We start from the raw sequence: 18160 nt of genomic DNA on the forward strand, positions 1-18160 counted from the left end.
AATATTCTCAATTTCAAGGTCACAAAAAATTTCCTAAATCTTGCAATCACCTGTTGAGCAGGCAAAGTTTTGCGGATTATCTTAAGAGACCTCACAAATTTTATTGGTGAAACAATATTGCCATGTAATTTTACTTAGTCTCTTCCCAATTACTGTAATATTTTGAAAATGGTCAATTCCAAAGACATTTGGCTAAGGGAGTAGTAAATTAGTATGCTATTCCTATATAGGCCAAGTTCTGAATAGCATGGTACCATACTAATTTCTATTTATGCAGTATATACTATGGTAGAAATGGTAAAATAGTAATGTAATGTTTTATTCTGAACATTTTGTTACTTTGTTCTGAAGTAACTTTGTTACTTTGAATGTAGTTTCTCTTAGTTACCAGCAGGTGGCAGACCATTAAATGTTTTTCTTCTGAAATCACTTTTTTTTTTTTTGCTTCACCCCTGCTGTAGTCATCCTGGTCTGATTTTTTTCCTGGCACATCAACAAATTAATTCAACTAAACCTTATTTAATGATATCATGCATTCAGTTCTGATCAAATATTAATTTGCCACGCATCTGCTACGAATGTACCTAATGTTAACAAACATGTACATATGTGTTTAGAGATACATAATTGAATAATGTCAAACTTGAGTAGCTGTCCATTGCAATAAAAGCTTGTTAATGTATTTCTGACCCCCTCCAGATCCTGACTGAGCTGGAACACAGTGGTGTGGGCCGAAACAAAGAGCAGAGCGCCCGCATGCTGGGTCACCTGGTGTCCAACGCCCCCAGACTCATTCGGCCGTATATGGAGCCCATTCTTAAAGTACAGTCGTCTCTTATTCCTTATGACCATATGTCCTACATATGTGTATTGGGGGTGGGTGCTAAGTATTTTTGTTTCTGTGTTGTATTCAGAAGGCTAAAAATGCCAAGATAGGTCTTTTTTGCTTTAATAAAGTGTCTTTACTGCTTTAATTATTGGTCCACGTACAGTAAATAATAATATTTTACATTATTCAATAGTCAAACTGAACTGCTGATTTAGATTGAACTTCCTTACTGCATTTAAAATCCAGTATTATGATCTTGTTCCCAGAAGATCATTGTTAAATCACATTTGGCCTCAAATCTGAAAAAATCAGCCTGTTTGCGATTTTGTGTGCTTCATAAAAATTTTAATATACCAAAAGCAGTTGTGGGTCAAATATGTATTTATTTGAGCAGACGCGATAACAGTGCTGTTGGTCTGTGAAATTTGTTCTAAAGTTCAAGATTTTTTCTATTTCCAAAACATCCAAAACAAGCTGACTTCAAATCAAGCTACTTTGAAGCTTGTTTAATACATCAATACAAATGTTACCCCCTTTATTTATGTTGCTCACAAAAATCAAGCAACCCAACAATATTCAAACTCTCCTGTTCTGCACTCACAAATGCTCTCATAATAAATATAGCTATTTAAACAATATATAAAAAAATCACTTATTTAGACCCTGTCTGTACCTTTTATTATAACGGTCAGGGATAATTTTTGTTTTGTCACGTTTTCACTTGCGGGTTGTTTACCTATGATAAATAAAAAAGGGTGACATTTAACGAATTGAAAATAATTCAAAATTGCTCGCCTTTGTTCTACAGCTTCTTTTCGAGTGACAAGTGATGTTTCTTTAGCACTAATTTTTGTGTGCCATCGCAAACTGAGATACTGTAAAGCAATTATCTGGACTTCAGACTATTCAAAATTTTTGCATAGGGATTGGTTGTCATTACTGATAAGACTGTACTGTAGACCCACTGTGTCTCTGATTGGCCATTGCCATTTCATTGCTGAACACACACGTCTGGGATTGGTTAAAAACTCAACCGCTACAAAAACTCATTCTATATAGAAACCATTTACGTAATATTAGTACATTCATTACATAATAGTAGACTTAAATTGAATGCTGTAATCATCGCTTTTCATGATTACATATACGTGAGAGTCATAATCGCGATTTTAGTTTTTCGATTAATTGTGTAGCCCTACCCAATAGTGAGTTCCTTTTATTTATTTGTCATCTATTGTTTGATGTATTTCATGATATTCTAAAGACCTTATTCAGTCGCCATATTTAATTTGACATCAAGGAATTTTTTTTTTTAAATAATTAAAAAAAAATATTATTTTTTTTTTTATTTTACATTAAGGGAAAAGAAGGCTGCAAGGGACAGATCTACAGTACAAAACAGTAAAGTCTGTTCAACAGGCTGTACTGTGTTAAAATTCTAGGTTACATCGTATTATCAGAACCCATGTTTTTCAAACTTGTTTTAGAAAGACATTTCCTAGAACAACAGAATGACTATTAGAACACCGCTAATATGAAGTGTTTTTAAGGATAACTTAAATCCAATCTGAAAACCCAAAGTGTGATACCTTAAACTAAAATTCATTTACATCAATATCCATGACACTAGACAGTATAGAGCTGTACAAGGCAGGAAAAAAAACATTTAGGGACCGGCCAAAATTATTTCAAAATAATAGCTATGGCATCTTGTGCATTATTTACAGCTCTATTCATTCTTAGTGATTTCCCCCCCTCAATAATTTGTCATTCACTGGTTAGTCAGTCCTTTTTTGGATGTATATGCATTGATGCTCTTAACATGTGATTTAACACTTCTGTTGTTCTTTTTTTTTTTTTTTTTCTTTTTTGTTTTTTCGCACAGGCCCTCATCCTGAAGCTGAAAGATCCAGACCCCAACCCTGGAGTCGTCATCAGTGTTTTAGCGACAATCGGTGAACTTGCTCAGGTAATGGATAATTTTGTATCCTACATGTGATGTATTCTGCCTTTTGATATGACCAGTTAAGATCCAGTCTGCCTTCTGACTGGATCTCAACACTACAGGATTTCCAGGAAAAAGTCTTGAAAGTGGTCAATGTTGATCTAAAGTGGAGAGGATGTGGGAAAGACACAAGCATAGAGACAGACTGTACCAGGACACTGAGTGAGAGGGTGGAGCAAAAAGATTAGACATTGAGCAAATCGTTTTTAAAGAGGTGATTAGTTACGTTAGATGGTTTGTATCAAACGATGAGCTCTAACCATCTGGATGGGTGTAATGGAACAGAATGATCTTCAGGACAGGCACTATTGCTTCCAGATTGTATTCTTGGGATTGGCCATCCGGCACTTAGAGAAAACAAGCGAAACGAATGAGTAGAGCACATAAACTAAATAGCAGTTTGGGTTTCGGGTTTTATGTTTGCTCAAAATGCAGACTGTCAGCCCTGAAAGCTCAATTGGGAAATTTAATTTGTTCAGTTCAAGCTCTGTTAAACATGTCTGGGTTTTTCTTTATGTGCAACAGGTGAGTGGACTGGAGATGAGGAAATGGATGGATGAGCTCTTCCCCATCATCATGGATATGCTGCAGGACTCCTCATCATTGGCCAAGAGACAGGTTTGCTCATGTTAAATACACTTTGGGCAGCAATATACACCCATTTTGGCCTGTTGTGTTGTGTGTTCATTGATTTGGCAGTCAAATGGTTTAGCCAAACTCTGACATCTGATATCATATGTTGTGAATGCTGTTAAAATTTGGAAATGCCAGTGAAACCTCTAACTCTGATAGGTCAAAAAGATCATATCATGGAAAGTGGGGTTTCCGATGCTCTTTATGAACTTCCAGAACTCAACTTACTTCACAGTCCAGAAAAAAAAAAATGGTTCGCTGTGGTTATGACATCACAACCATGAGCTCGTCAACAACTTCAACTGCATTTACAGCTTGATGAACCACAATGTGAACAACACTGATACACCAATACACTTTTATACTGTTCAGTACACTGATACAAGTCATAACAGAGATAATTTACATATTATCTTAGAGGCACAGTAGCAGACATGTACCATTTAATTGTAAGAGTCAGGATGGAAAATGGGCATTAAAACTAAATAATGACCATTAATGGGGGGGGGGGGGGGGAAATCATTAGCGTTATAAGAAGATTTAACTTAAAATAAAACAATTAAATGAAAGTTTAGGATATTACTTCTTTGGTTGGTTTTATTTCAAAACCTAGTTTGCTGTATTGCTTTCAACTGCCTACTTGGGCAGCTGCCTTTTAAGCTGCCTTCATCACATTGAGAGTCCTATATCTCGGGGATTTTACAATAATCCTTGAAAATGAAGATGGGAATATACGAAAAGTTTGTTCAGAAATATAAATCCAGAAGTATTGAAGATATTTGAATATACTTATAGATTCTAAGCACTCCAACTTTGGAAAGCTAGCAAAAAAATGTTTAAGCTCTATTTTTGGACTTGCACCATTGGTATGTAATGTAACAAGGGGCGCTGAAGTCAATTGATTTTACTAATAGACTTACCTACTGTATCTCTGTAAAAATAAAATAATGATTCTGCTACCTTTCTAAAGGACATTTTTTAACCTGTAGTTTTTCTCCAAAATCATAGGTGAGAATGAAAACTAATGGATTACTCCATAAATATTGATCCATGAAATTTAATATTTTGGCATTCATCAATCATTTATGTTTATCTTCCATCAGAACAAAAAGTATTAACAAAATCAAAAATTTCAGCTGGGGAAGTTTCTGAAATTTGGCTGATTTTACATGGAATAAACCTATAGTCTATATTTACATGCACATCTAACCCCCCACATTGACGTGTTTTGTTTTGTCCCCTGGGTAATGAATGGCTCTCTGTTTTCCAGACTCCATAACAGCAATGGAAACATTCTCATGTACTTGCCTCACATAATGTATTTTTCTAATATTTGGAGGCGGTCTGGAGCACAGTCTGTAAGGTTTTTCAGTAGCGCTGTGAGGTGCAGTCAGATGTCCTCATCCTTTACACAACTCACCCTTTCTTTGTGTGTAGTTATTGTATTCTGCTTTAGCAATCAGGAGTGTTATGAGTTTGGATGATTTAGGTCAGTTTCAGGTTCCTGAGGTTTATAGAAGCTCATATAACTAAATACTTTACCTGCCTGTTGACTTTGAGGCTGAGTGTGGCTTGATTTGGTGTTCTGGGTCAACCTGAAAAAAACAACAACTTTGTAATAATAATAAATGCAGCTTTATAGTTACACATAGGGTGTTATAGCTTAAACATATATGTCTTAATGTTTTCTATCCTTTTGATGGTATTCTATATGTATAGAACAAAGAATAGCCAATTCATATATGGGTGTTTCTTCAACTTCGGGCACTTTTAGTGTACTTCTAGAAAGTATAGTTTCATTTAAAAACATGTTTCACACTCAGTTTATTTAATTTGTCTACCATGTCAAACAGTGCATGTACACAAGATTTGTTTTATTTTAAATCTTGTAAAAAAATTCTGAAAGTCATAAAAACCCCCATTATAGTGTCATATTCAGCAAATCTTAAATACTTTGTTGTTTAATAGAATTCTGTGTTGGAAATTATGTGGATGGAAATTACATTTTTAAAACTTGCTAAAGCTAATTTCATTTCTTTCATTTGGCAAATTGCAACTTAATTGGAAATGACGCCCAATAAAGATATTCTGTTCAAGTGAGGTTTACTTCAAACATTACATTTCATCTCTAGAGCTCTCTGAACTGATACTTTTGTTGACTTGGTATGCTTTTAATTTTTGAAAATGTAATTTTCTTTTAATGGAAAGATATCATTTTCACATAATAAATATTGAAATAGTTTGTTTATTTCACTCTTTTAGATATCATCATTTTAAATGTAATAGTTACTGTTTTATAATAGACGGTTATAGTTAAAGATTGAAACATTCTAAAACCAGAGTAAAACAAAATATACATAAAAGACATTGAAAAATAAAGTACAAAGACAAGGTAAACATTTTATAAATAGGTTTTGATGTGATCTTTAAATAGCAAGATTTTTTTTTTTAAATGTTAGTTTGAATAAAAATCAACCACTGGTTGAAGAAACACCAAAATATTTTGGTTCTGAAATTACTTCAAATGGTGAATTGTTATTTTTATTTATTTAAAAACAAAAAACGATTGACTAATGACATGTTCTTTAGGAAACTTACTGACAAAATAAAAATAATCATAGTATTCATGATGTTGCTTCATGTCGGCAGCAAAATCATTTGAAAGATCATGAATATTCAATATAAATGTGAACTATACGTGATCAATACGCTGATTGTTTTTTCTCCCGTTAGGTGGCTCTTTGGACTCTGGGTCAGCAGGTAGCAAGCACTGGGTATGTGGTGGAGCCTTACAGAAAGTACCCATCTCTACTGGAAGTGCTGCTCAACTTTCTGAAGACAGAGCAGAACCAGGGCATTAGAAGAGAGGTATTTCTGTCTCATACATTGGAACTTTCCACAAATTGGGTACAAAATTGGACCTGAAACACTCTAAATAAGACAAATGGTGAAACGAGGTGCTTAACCTTCAGAAAATGTTGACTGTCAATCTCAGGAGATAAAACTAAAGTTCCTTTTCTAGAGCTGATGTGATTCTGTCACTTTTGCTAGGCAATTCGTGTTTTAGGCCTGCTTGGAGCTCTGGACCCCTACAAACACAAGGTGAACATCGGTATGATCGACCAATCGCGTGACGCCTCGGCCGTCAGCCTCTCTGAGTCAAAGTCCAGCCAAGATTCAGGTGATCTAACTTGTGTGTTAGTTTTGAACATGCACATCTATGTTTACATCATGTTTTAAGTTCGGTCTCAGGTGATCTGATCTTAAGTCATCTGATGAGACTAAAACTCTTGTTTTATCGCAATGGTTGATTTACAGGTGAGTAGGTGGTCTTTGCTGTTGTCTGAAGGTATTCAAACACATGAGCATGTACACTTCAAGCCCATTGTGGTTGAAGTTACAAATCTTTTGGACGTTTTGGACCCTGTTTACAACTGTATTTAACATTGTCCCGTTTCAAACAGATTGTCCAGGCTTGTCGAGAGTTTAAATTGAAACAATTAATGACAGCTGCAGAGGACTTACCGGCCATCAATCACACACATTCTCTGATGCAAACAGAGCACATCCTCGTACACAAACCGCCCTTTCCAAACCCACGGCCAGAACTTCAGGCTAGCATGCTCACACATGTTGGCTCACATTGTTTGGCCTTTCACAAAGCTTTGTACTCAGATTCATCCCTTCAATAGTGATCTTCTCTTTGAAAAATGTTTGCAAGTACGTACCCGGCCTGCATACATAACAGTCTTTAAAACTAGGATTAAAGTACATGACATTAAAATGTCAGACTTGTAATGGCTCCACACTTTTTCCATCCTCTATCGTCCTCTTGCTCATTTAATATATGTGTGTGTGTGCCTGACAGTCAGAACAGACAGTTCTTTAGATGGAGTCTCCCAGATGTTCACTAATATCATGAACTCAAAGGGCAACATTTCCTAAATTCAGTATCTTAAAGGAATTTGATACAGGCCTAATACTGTCATTTACCCACAGAATAATTTTTACTAATTTGAATTGGGTGACAGACAATTTAATACAAAAAAATTGATTACTCACCTAAAAGCTCAACACAGCAAGGAATATGATGAGTCTGTGAAGGCTTGAGTGGAAACTGCCTCCGTTTAAAAAAAAAAAGGGACAAGTGTCCTCTTCAGAGTTCAGTCAATGGGTCCAATTGTAATAGCGCTGCGCTTAGCTATACTTTAAGACATAAGTGCCAAGTAAATTAAAAATTCCATTAAATTGTGGAGAATTTTCCTCAACTGACACACACAAATCATGGCTAGAATTAAGTGATTGTATTGGTACACACTTCACTTCTACTGGTTGATTTTTGAAAAATGATGTGCATTTATTGAAACAAGAAAAAATTAAAACAAAGGTATTTCTAAATGTAAAATACATTTTAAATAAAACTGAAATATAATCAAAATAACAAAGTGATATAAACATTCAAACAAACAAAAAAAACAACAACATACCAAATCCAAAAATTTCCAAAACCCCAAAATCAGCCCCTTTTGCAATAACTTAAAAACCCCCCTGTCTACACTGGATGCTTCGACACAAATGTTCTAAACCATTTATTGCCATTGTGTGCAGCGCAAAATGGAACGGGACACCTGTTGCCATAATGCGACATGCCACAACGAACGCGTTCTGTGTAGACAACATCATTGATTAGAAGGGGTTCTATTGCTTTTGACACAATGATCGTATCTGTTGTAAACAGGGTGTAAGACAACAGGTTGAAATATACCAATACAAATTCGATCATAAATACAATTACAAATAATAATAATTGAAAAATAATCTATTAACTATTAGGGACATAATTTAATGCTCCAATATACAAAAATATTTTATAATGTTTTGTATGGTCCTATACAATAGCCAAGTAAATTATAAATAAGATGAAACTGCACTTGTCACACACATGAAGACACATCGACCCGTTGTGATGAATGAACCGATGGAGAGCTATATGGCTTTATAATAGATATGTGAGTGCACAGGACGGGTTTTGGTGCTCACATGCACTCTCTGAGTGAGAGCCGGGAGATTTCATTGAGCTGTGAATATTTGGGAGCACGCATCTAATTTTGTGCGAGAGTGAAGGAAATCCGCCTCGTAGCGGAGAGATTTGTGCTCATGCAAACTGGTACATGGATGTGCTCTCGCATGGTATGCACGCATTCACCACAGGCCAGAGCCATAGTGTATTAAGATGGACTGTGGTCTGTTAAGCCAGTAATTTTCTTATCTTCACAATAAAGTTTTATATTTATATCTTTTGAATTTACTTGGTGAATTAATCATCAATCTCAGCGCCTCACCTGCGATGCTCCGCGCCATTCAAGGAACTTTGACGAATCAACTCCATTCATCGTAGTGGCAGCTCACCATTTTACTATTTCTTTAGCAATGGTTATTTTGAGTTCTGAGATGGGAGAAACTGAGTTTCACAGATTTTCACTGTGAATGTCTATTTCGCTAGCCAAAATAGAGCTAAGAACTTAAGCACTAACAGAAGTGAAGAACTGCTGCTTAGTTCTACAGTTCAGGAGATTGTGTGGGTGTAAGCTTTGTCAGTTTGATGTACTGGTATAATTTTGGGGATAATCATTAGAGCAGCTCCTGGCTTGTTGAGTTCTTTGTGCTCAAGTGATTGGCCTCTTTCGTCATTCTTCAGAGTATAATACTCCACACCAGCAAGCCCTCTAAACTCCAGACCTGCCCCTAATAGTTTTAACAGCGGTTCTCGTAAAGAACTGAGGATATCTCCCCTCTGAGGCATTAGGTTACAGTTAAGGTCAGCGTCTGGGGCAGCTCTGTCTGTGTCTGCACATTTCTGCATTACCACGTTAAAAATCTCTTCATGGCAGAGAACTGCCTACTCAACACCTTAATTTAAAAACAGGGCAGCAGGAAGTTTAATGGGGAGAAAGTGAGCTCAGTGATTGATGCTGATAGTGGGCAGAGTATTATGAAGTCGACTGTCAGGAGATTTAATACATTTTAGTCTGTAGGTATATTAAAACACTCTCATTATTGGTGTTTGCTATGGCAAGCATAGTTTTTGCTGTCGCACATACTTGGGAATGGATTTGAACAAAGCCCAACTGTTTGTTGTACAGACATGAACAAGACCTTAAATCATTTGGCTCATTGAGCAGAGTCAGGCTATGATTTATCTGAAAAATCAGACTTAACATTTTTGCATGCCAGATGATAAAATATGTGAAAAATCCCATAAACTTGCATTGAAGTAGGGGCTGATCCATATCTAGACAACAGAATAACATAGAGACTTGGAGGTGCACTCCTTTATCATGGACCAGTAAGTAACCACCAAAAACCTTCTAGCGAACTCCTAGCAAACACACTTGCAACCAATGAGAACAATTTAGCAAGTACATTGAAACACCCTGGGGTGTTTATGAACTGTATATGAATGCCCTAGAAAACCACTCTGAACACATTAGCAGCAGCAAAGCAACTGCCTTAGAACCTCCCACGATACCCTAGCATTGTTACAGGTAGTTTTGCACAGCCTAACCCTAAACTCAACCCTAGCAACCACTCAGAACACTTTAGCAACCCACATAGCAATTCTCTTTCAATCACCCAAAACACCTAAGCAACCACATAGTAACACCCTAGAACCCACCTATGGCACTTTTCCACTGCACGTTAATTTTTTTAAGCCAATTAAATGAGAGATTGATTTAAAAATAATTCTTGAATGAAAGACAAAAATTTCACATGAAACCAATTCTAGTGACCAGCAATGAAGAGTATACAGTAATCTTAAAAATCATTGCTTTGTGACACACCGTAGGCCATCCTCGTCTCAATCCCTGTATATGACACCCATAATGTCTGCCGCACTAAAGCAAATTAAAGCTGAGGTATAAAATAACAGGACAAAAAACAGCAACATGTACAGAATTACATCACTGGATGTAACTGGGAATATAGCACAGAATTAGTCTTCATTAGACAATTTCTATTATTTAGCAACAACTCACCCAAGCATCATTGCTGCAAGTTTTATAGGGTAATGTTTCCTTTTTAGAAAATGTACAAACCTAGTTAAAAAAAAAAAAAATTAGTACAATGCCTCATGTTATACTAAAAGAGGTATTAAATGGGACCTATTATGCAACATTCTGTGACGTACTCAGTTTTTTGGCGGCATGAAGCTTTCATTAGACCAATGAAATTCCGAACGGGTTAAGGTCAAACAACTTTTTTGTTTACTGTTTAGATTAAATCGAGCGCGCTCAAACTTCCCATCATTCTGATTACGGTAGTCATTTTGTCACCCTCATCATGGCAAAGACACGGAGAAATGCATATGATGCAGCTTTCAAGTTGAAGGCGATTGATCTGACTGTTGGAAAAGGAAATAGAGCTGCTGCACGGGAGCTTGGTCTTAATGAGTCGATAATAAGACGTTGGAAACAGCAGCGTGAGGAATTAACTCTTTGTGCAAAAAGACAACTAAACCTGAGCCTATTCTGAGGCTATTCAACTCCGACACCGAAGGAGATGACTTCAGTGGTTTCAGTGCACAGGAGGAGGAAGATAGTGACCAATGACTTTCTTGGTAGGCTACTGTTTACTGCAAATTTGTATTTTTTTGTTACAAGCCGTGTTTCGTTAAAGCCTATTTATTTTGTTATAAGCCGTGTTTCGTTAAAGCCTGTGTAAATGTACCGGTAGGCACCTGCGGCTTATAGACATGTACGGCTTATTTATGTTCAAAATAATGTATATTTTTTTAATTCAGTGGGTGCGGCTTATATTCAGGTGTGCTCAATAGTCCGGAAATTACGGTAAATCAAAAACAGTGTGTCAAAATTAATGGTTTTTGTTTCTGCTCTAAAGTGACATCACGTTAGATCAGGCCATGCCCACCACGTTAGAGCAGGCCTTGCCCACAACTGCTGACGGACTCCACCCTATTATCATAGATCCTCCCCTGAGTGATCTACACACAGTCTGCCATTTGTTTCTGCGCTGGAGCAGATACAATGAGAAGAATAATGTCTCAGCTTCGTAAGCTTGTGAGTGTTCTGTTGTTGGCTGTAAATTGTCCTGTTGTTATGCTGTGAACATAAGTCTTCATGTACTCCCGGCATCAGAGCCACTGAAGATGCAGTGGACAAGTTTTGTTTTTGAAGGAAATGTGCCCCAAATCTTACAAAAATGTGTGTATGTTTGTGCAAATCATTTGACACCAGACTGCTTTGTGAATGAGTGTCAACAAAGCAGGATTTAAAAAAGAAAATATTCTAAAGCATGGATCAGTACCAACTGTTCGTTTTCCAGCTTTATATCCTGAAGATGTAAGTATCACAGTATATATTTTGTGAATGTTTGCAAATCACCTTTCCGAATGTGCTTGTTATCTGATTCCATGGCTAATGCAGCTAAAGTTATCATTGTCTCTTATTGTATTCACGGAGACCGCCGCGTTATGCAGGATTGACCGAGCTGTAAAGGCACAGTCCTCTTTCGGAAAGGGGGTGGGAAGCAGCAGCTCATTTGCATTTAAAGAGACACACAAAATCAGCATGTTTTTGATTCCACCCAAAAAGAGGCATTTATAACATTGTATTATAAATGATCCGTGGGGTATTTTGAGCTGAAACTTCAGACACATTCTGGGGACACCTGTGACTTGTATTGCATCTTGTAAAAAGGGGCATAATAGGTACTATATAGGTACTAGATTTTCCATTTGCAAGTGATTTATAAGGATTTGGATTATAAAGCTGTATGGTTGAGACAGATAATGACTCTATTGTTACTGTTTAAAGGTCATTATCAACATTCAGGCAGTTTTATTAGTAAAAACATTGGCAGTAAGCAGTTCTTTGAATCACCAGTTGACGCCCTGTTCGCCAAAACACTGAACAAAAGAATGACACCGTATTTTATTTTTCCAGAATCTGATTTTCCTCTCCATGTTGTAATGAATGCAGTGAAAATATTAGAACTCATGTAGATATCTGATCTTTATTCAGACACACTGTATGCATTTATGCGATTCATACACAGAATACATGTTCATCCTGTTAAAGAATTCTATTCGATGGACTTTGTCTTTTTCTTGTAAATTGACTGAAAGCAGCAGAGGAGAGAGGAAAGGGAGGCAGAGAAATTAAAGAACACACCTGCCAACTGTATAAAAACTCTGAAGTGACCTGATGATATTCTTTAGTGTCATAGCATTATTTCAGCTAAATATTTGTATATCATTTTTTAGACTATTCTTCGATGCAACAGCTTTACTTTAATGGTTAGAATTTTTTAGATTTTGAATTCTGATTTCCCTGTTTCCAAAGACACTGAATGTAATGTAATTTATTTTTGACACAGATGATTAGGGATGGAAAATGTAAGGAATTTAAAGTTGTCGGTTCCTTAAAGCTTCACTACGGATGATGTTCCATCCATCCATCCATCGTCAACCGCTTATCCTGGGTACAGGGTCGCGGGACGGATGATGTTTTTGGTTGAAAATGAACAAAATTCCATTTTTGTTTGAGTAAATAAGCAGTATTCAAAACGACACTACGTAAACCTATAAAAACTATTTGTATTTTGAGCTGTCGGATTTGGTGCGAAATCACAGGCTTATGGTGTAATCCTTACATTATTACGTCATATCCGAAAATACAGAAAAGAAGTACCAGCTGTCACATGTTCCGGCCGGGGAAACTACACTGTTTAGTTCAGATCAGTCACTGTCACACAGTTCAGGACAGCATCTCAGCAGTCTGGATGGATGTTTATGTTAACTGTTTGCTGAAGTTCTTTACTTGCTATAATGCTTGGATGTGTTGACTGGTAGGGTTGTTGAACCTTATATTGCTTGTCATGCTTGTATGAATCGAATAACTAACCGATCACGATGTATCTAAATTTTATGGTGAATGTTTACTAATATTAATTAATTTTATTTCATTTGTATCAATGTATTTTTTTTTTTCATTTCTTTTGCCCCAGTCGCATAAATGCACAAGTTACTGTATCATTTATTATCCTTTAAGCAGTCTATCTTTTACAATATACTGTATAATCATCTTTATAATTTCAGAGCGCAGTAATGCACATATAATTTTTTTTAGTGTGTAACCATCTATCTATTATAACTTTACTGCTAAAGAAAGATTAATTAAGCGTATTACTGTATTTTTTTGTAATTGCAAATTTCTGCATATTATTTTCATGTGTGATAAAGTATATTTCATCCCCATCATTATTATTGAATCCTTGTTTTATGTTTTAAGTTTGCATTATTATTGTGTGTAGTGCACTGATCCACAGTTGTAGTATTACAGTTTAAAGTCTTAAATTGATAAGTGAATTACAATACAAACATAAAAAGTAGATAAAACACTTGATTAATCATATAAAAAATAATGGTAACTGGTGGTGGTTTGTTATTAATGTAAAAGATCTTCGACTGTAGTGTCAGAAAAGCAAGTGTCAAATTAATTCAATCAGTAATTCAAATTTTTTAAATATGAGTGTTGTTCAACAAAGCAAGTAATATTTCGGTCTCAAATGTTTACTCTAATAACAGAATATGAACGTGAAAATAGCATGTTATGAATCTGACTCTGAATATCCCCCAGTCATGATCACACACGGGCGATATCCTGGTAAGCTCAAATCATGAGATTCATCTGCGCAGAAGAGCAGTGCCGAGACACTCATGTAACCGCTCATGTAGTGTTCTTCCGCAAGTTGCTTGCAATTTTAAGTTTAAACCACAGATGCCTTAGAGATCACAAAGTTCCATAGTGCCACTTTAATGGTTCCATTAATGTTTCTTGTAGTACTTTAGAGAGGGGGAAAAAATTTATATTTAGAACTGAGATATACAATTCTTATTGGATTCACTGCCCTCAGCAGTCTGTCGCCAAATGATGTGCTCATTTCAGATTTCAACAAAGCAGATTTAGCAAGAAAGAAATGAAAGTAATCGGGATTCAGACTACACTGGAAGCACTTAAGATAATAAAATAAATAAAACACAGACTTGGGATTTAGACTATTCTGGTTTGTGCTGTAGGTTTTTGAATGTCTAAAAAGAATCAGCTCATTAGACTCATTTGTTCGGGATTCAGACTATACTGGTAACACTGGGTGTATTTGATTAATTAAAAACAACCATCTCACAAGAGTCATTATTTCAAAAATTTAAATTTGATGTACACTGATAGCGCTAGCTCTTTGCTCACACAAAGAACTAGCTCAATGTTCGGGATTCAGACTACACTGGTAGCGCTGTATGTTTTTAATCCAGTAAGGGTGGGTTCACACTTGGCAGGTTTGGTTAGATTAAAACGAACTCTGGTGCGATTGCTCTGTTAGTGCGGTTCATTGTAACTAGTGTGAATGCTACCATCCAAAACTTGGTGCGCACTAAACAAGTGGACAGAGACCCCCTGAATCCACTTCCAAATGAACTCAGGAAAGGTTCAACTTCTATATGAATGCAGCATGGACCAAAGATGTCTAAACGGACCAATAACAGGAATTTACCTTTAATACTGACCTCAAGCATACCTGGTTCTTCTCATCATAGGAGCTATGTTGCCCATTACAGTTCGGTACAGGCGTCATAACCAATGTCAGCCGTCCTTGCAGCATATCTTCATTTGTGTGTTCAACGGCATATCCTTATGCCTTTTGTTTTGTATCTTTATGTTTGGTGTTAAAAATGCCAGTGTGAACGCGAAGCGAACAAGGACTAATTATATAATTTATTATTTTTTGGTCTGAACCAAGAGAACCGAATTACAAGTGTGAACACACCCTAAGAGGAACTGGCTTATTAGACATTTGTTTAGGAATCAGAATACACTTATAGTGCTTTATGTTGTGTGCTGTAGATTCAAAAGAACTGACTCCTCATTCTTTTGGGAATCGGGATGTGGACTACACTGGCAGAGCTGAGCTGGTTCTTGTTAGTGAGTTCTAAACATACAGAGTCATTTGTTCTGGAATTAGACTACACTGGTTGCAATGTATGTTTCACGCTGTTGATTCAGTAGCTGAGCAGCACAGCTGCTGAATTGCACTGCAGGAAACACTGTCAGAGTATTTTAATATGGTGTTCTGTCTGCATAGTTGGATATTGCACGTTCATGTCCGATTTAATGATTAACTTTAACAGAACTGAAAGTCATGAAAATCATACAGTTTTGGTATTTAAAAAATTTATGAAATAAAAAAAATTATGTTTCTGAACATGTTCTTGGTTCCTAAACCTAAAGATGTTAAACATCAAGTAATTAAGTTTAGTATTTTTTTGTTATTGTTCATAACTTTACATGTTTGTGTGTGTCTACAGCTGACTACAGTACCAGCGAGATGCTGGTTAACATGGGTAACCTGCCACTAGATGAGTTCTACCCAGCAGTCGCCATAGTGACTCTGATGCGTATCCTACGTGACCCGTCGCTATCCAATCACCACACCATGGTTGTGCAGGCGGTCACTTTCATCTTCAAATCGCTTGGACTGAAATGTGTCCAGTTCCTGCCACAGGTCATGCCCACCTTCCTCAATGTCATCAGAGTGTGTGACGCTAGCATCAGAGAGGTACATTAAAACTTTAGCAATTTCTCTCATTTAGGCTTTATTTATGAAAAATGTTGTTATGGCTGAACCTGTAATTTTTTTCTATTCTGTTCATTCCATTTTTTTCATTCCTGCTTTTCCTCCCTCAGTTCCTGTTCCAGCAGATGGGAATGGTTGTGTGCTTTGTCAAGATCCACATACGGCCGTACATGGATGATATCTTCACACTGATCAGGGTGAGAGACGTATTTCACCACACAACTGCCTATGTCTGATCCAGAAAAATGCGTTCACGAATAATTACTTTAAATGTCTGTGACCTTGAGGAATGTTGTTTTGTGTGTGCACGTGATTGTTTGCCTTCTCACTCTCTGATTTGTGTTTTAGTGTTTCAGGGCAGCGGTTGTAATTAATGACTGTTGGTGGAAAAACTCTGGGCATATTAGTCCTATTGAGAGAAGTAGACAAACGCTTGTTTCTTTCATGTTAACCCCTGCTGTTAGGTTGTAGCCTGATATGGGCCAGGAAAAGCCATTCAAAGTCATTGTGTAAAACTGTTGGCAGGTCCCTCCTTCTTTGACACTTTGTGCATTTGTGGCTTTCTTGGTGCTTAACCAGTAGAGAGTATTGTCTGATTTATGATGTGTTTGATTCACTCTTACCACTTACATCATCAAACTCCCAATTCTACCCCAGTAGTTTGTTTTCAGTTATTGTTGAGGTACTTAGTTCACCCAAATATAAAAATTCTGCCATTTATTTACTCAACTTTGCACTCCTGTATGACTTTCTTTTCTGTCGAACACAAAAGGAGACGCTTTGAAGAAGGTTCACGCTGCTCTTTTCCATCCAGTGAAACTGGATGAAGGGTTAATACTTTCAAACAGAACAGTAAAGCATCGTAAAAGTAGTCCCTAGACTCGTGTACTATATTCCATGTATATTCCAGGACCCAAATTCAAGACGTTATTCACTTAGGGTGTTTTAACACTTGGTTTGATTCAGGGTTCTGAGCGTGGTTTGTGGGATTTTTGACCCATATGTGAACAGTCCAAACGATCTCAGACCCCTTTAAAGTGAACTGATCCCAGGTGGTTGTCTGAGTGTTGTTCGTGTGCAGCCTGCGGTTCTGTTTACTAATAACGTGCTTTTTTTTTATTTATTTATTTTTTTTATCAATAAGCGATCTGGGTTCACTTGATTTTCCCATTCCAATGCAAAAGATGTTTGTCCCTGACAGGTTACGTTTCAGCAGTAAAACAACACTGTTTCTGTGGCTATAACAAAGTAAGAGGTATGATTATTATGAGTATTAAAACTTATGTGAACTCCACTTATGTGAAAAAAAAAAAAAAGAACTCAAAGGTCGGTCTTCATTGTTCTGTGCAAATGAAGATTCAAATGTTAACATTACCAGACTGGCTTGGAATGCTAAAATTTTACAGTTAAGAAATTCTGTCAGGAATATATTACCAGATGTAAGCCGATGCTGTTAGTAGATTAAACATTAATTGTGATCAGTCTAATTTTATGTTGTTCATGTGACTTATTTTCCATGATTTAATGATGTATTTAGCCTCTAAATACAGTAGGCCTGTTTTTATATAAAAAATATAATGTATTTAGTTATATTGCATTACTTTCCTGTTTTAATGTATAAAACAAAATGTAGTATGTAAAAATATAATCTTGCACATTAATAATATTGAATATTCTAATTATGCAATATGTTATATGTAATAGAAGTTTTATTGATTTATAAACCTGTTCTCATGCTGCTTGTTCTTTTTAAGAGCATTAAACATGTTTAATAAACTAATAATTTTGAGTCGGGATAAAGCAGGGAAGCTTTTGGCTAGATATATAAAGCAGAGAGAATCTTTTTCTACCATTCCCTCAGTGAAATATGCTTGTGGTGAAATTTTGACCTCCGCTATTGATGATGATGATAATAATGCTTTTAAAGAATTATATCTTGATCTCTATAGTTCCCCGTCTTCATCTACTGATGAAGATATTAGAAAATTTGAGGAATTATTAGATCTCACTAAACTGATGACTGTGCAGAAAAAAAAATTATC

The 18160-nt window shown here is 36.2% G+C and overlaps 1 protein-coding gene across 1 annotated transcript in view; it reads left to right on the forward strand.

Moving 5' to 3' along the window:
* mtor (mechanistic target of rapamycin kinase) overlaps nt 1–18160 on the forward strand; it is a 270641-nt gene that overhangs the window by 53420 nt on the left and 199061 nt on the right. Inside the window, exons 14-20 of the mRNA XM_052108415.1 lie at nt 700–822; nt 2715–2798; nt 3360–3452; nt 6201–6335; nt 6519–6648; nt 15850–16100; nt 16229–16315. Of these exons, the coding sequence (XP_051964375.1) occupies nt 700–822; nt 2715–2798; nt 3360–3452; nt 6201–6335; nt 6519–6648; nt 15850–16100; nt 16229–16315 (903 nt within the window). The remainder of the gene's footprint in view (nt 1–699; nt 823–2714; nt 2799–3359; nt 3453–6200; nt 6336–6518; nt 6649–15849; nt 16101–16228; nt 16316–18160) is intronic.

Source organism: Xyrauchen texanus, chromosome 37 (assembly GCF_025860055.1).
Source record: "Xyrauchen texanus isolate HMW12.3.18 chromosome 37, RBS_HiC_50CHRs, whole genome shotgun sequence".
NCBI lineage: Eukaryota > Metazoa > Chordata > Actinopteri > Cypriniformes > Catostomidae > Xyrauchen > Xyrauchen texanus.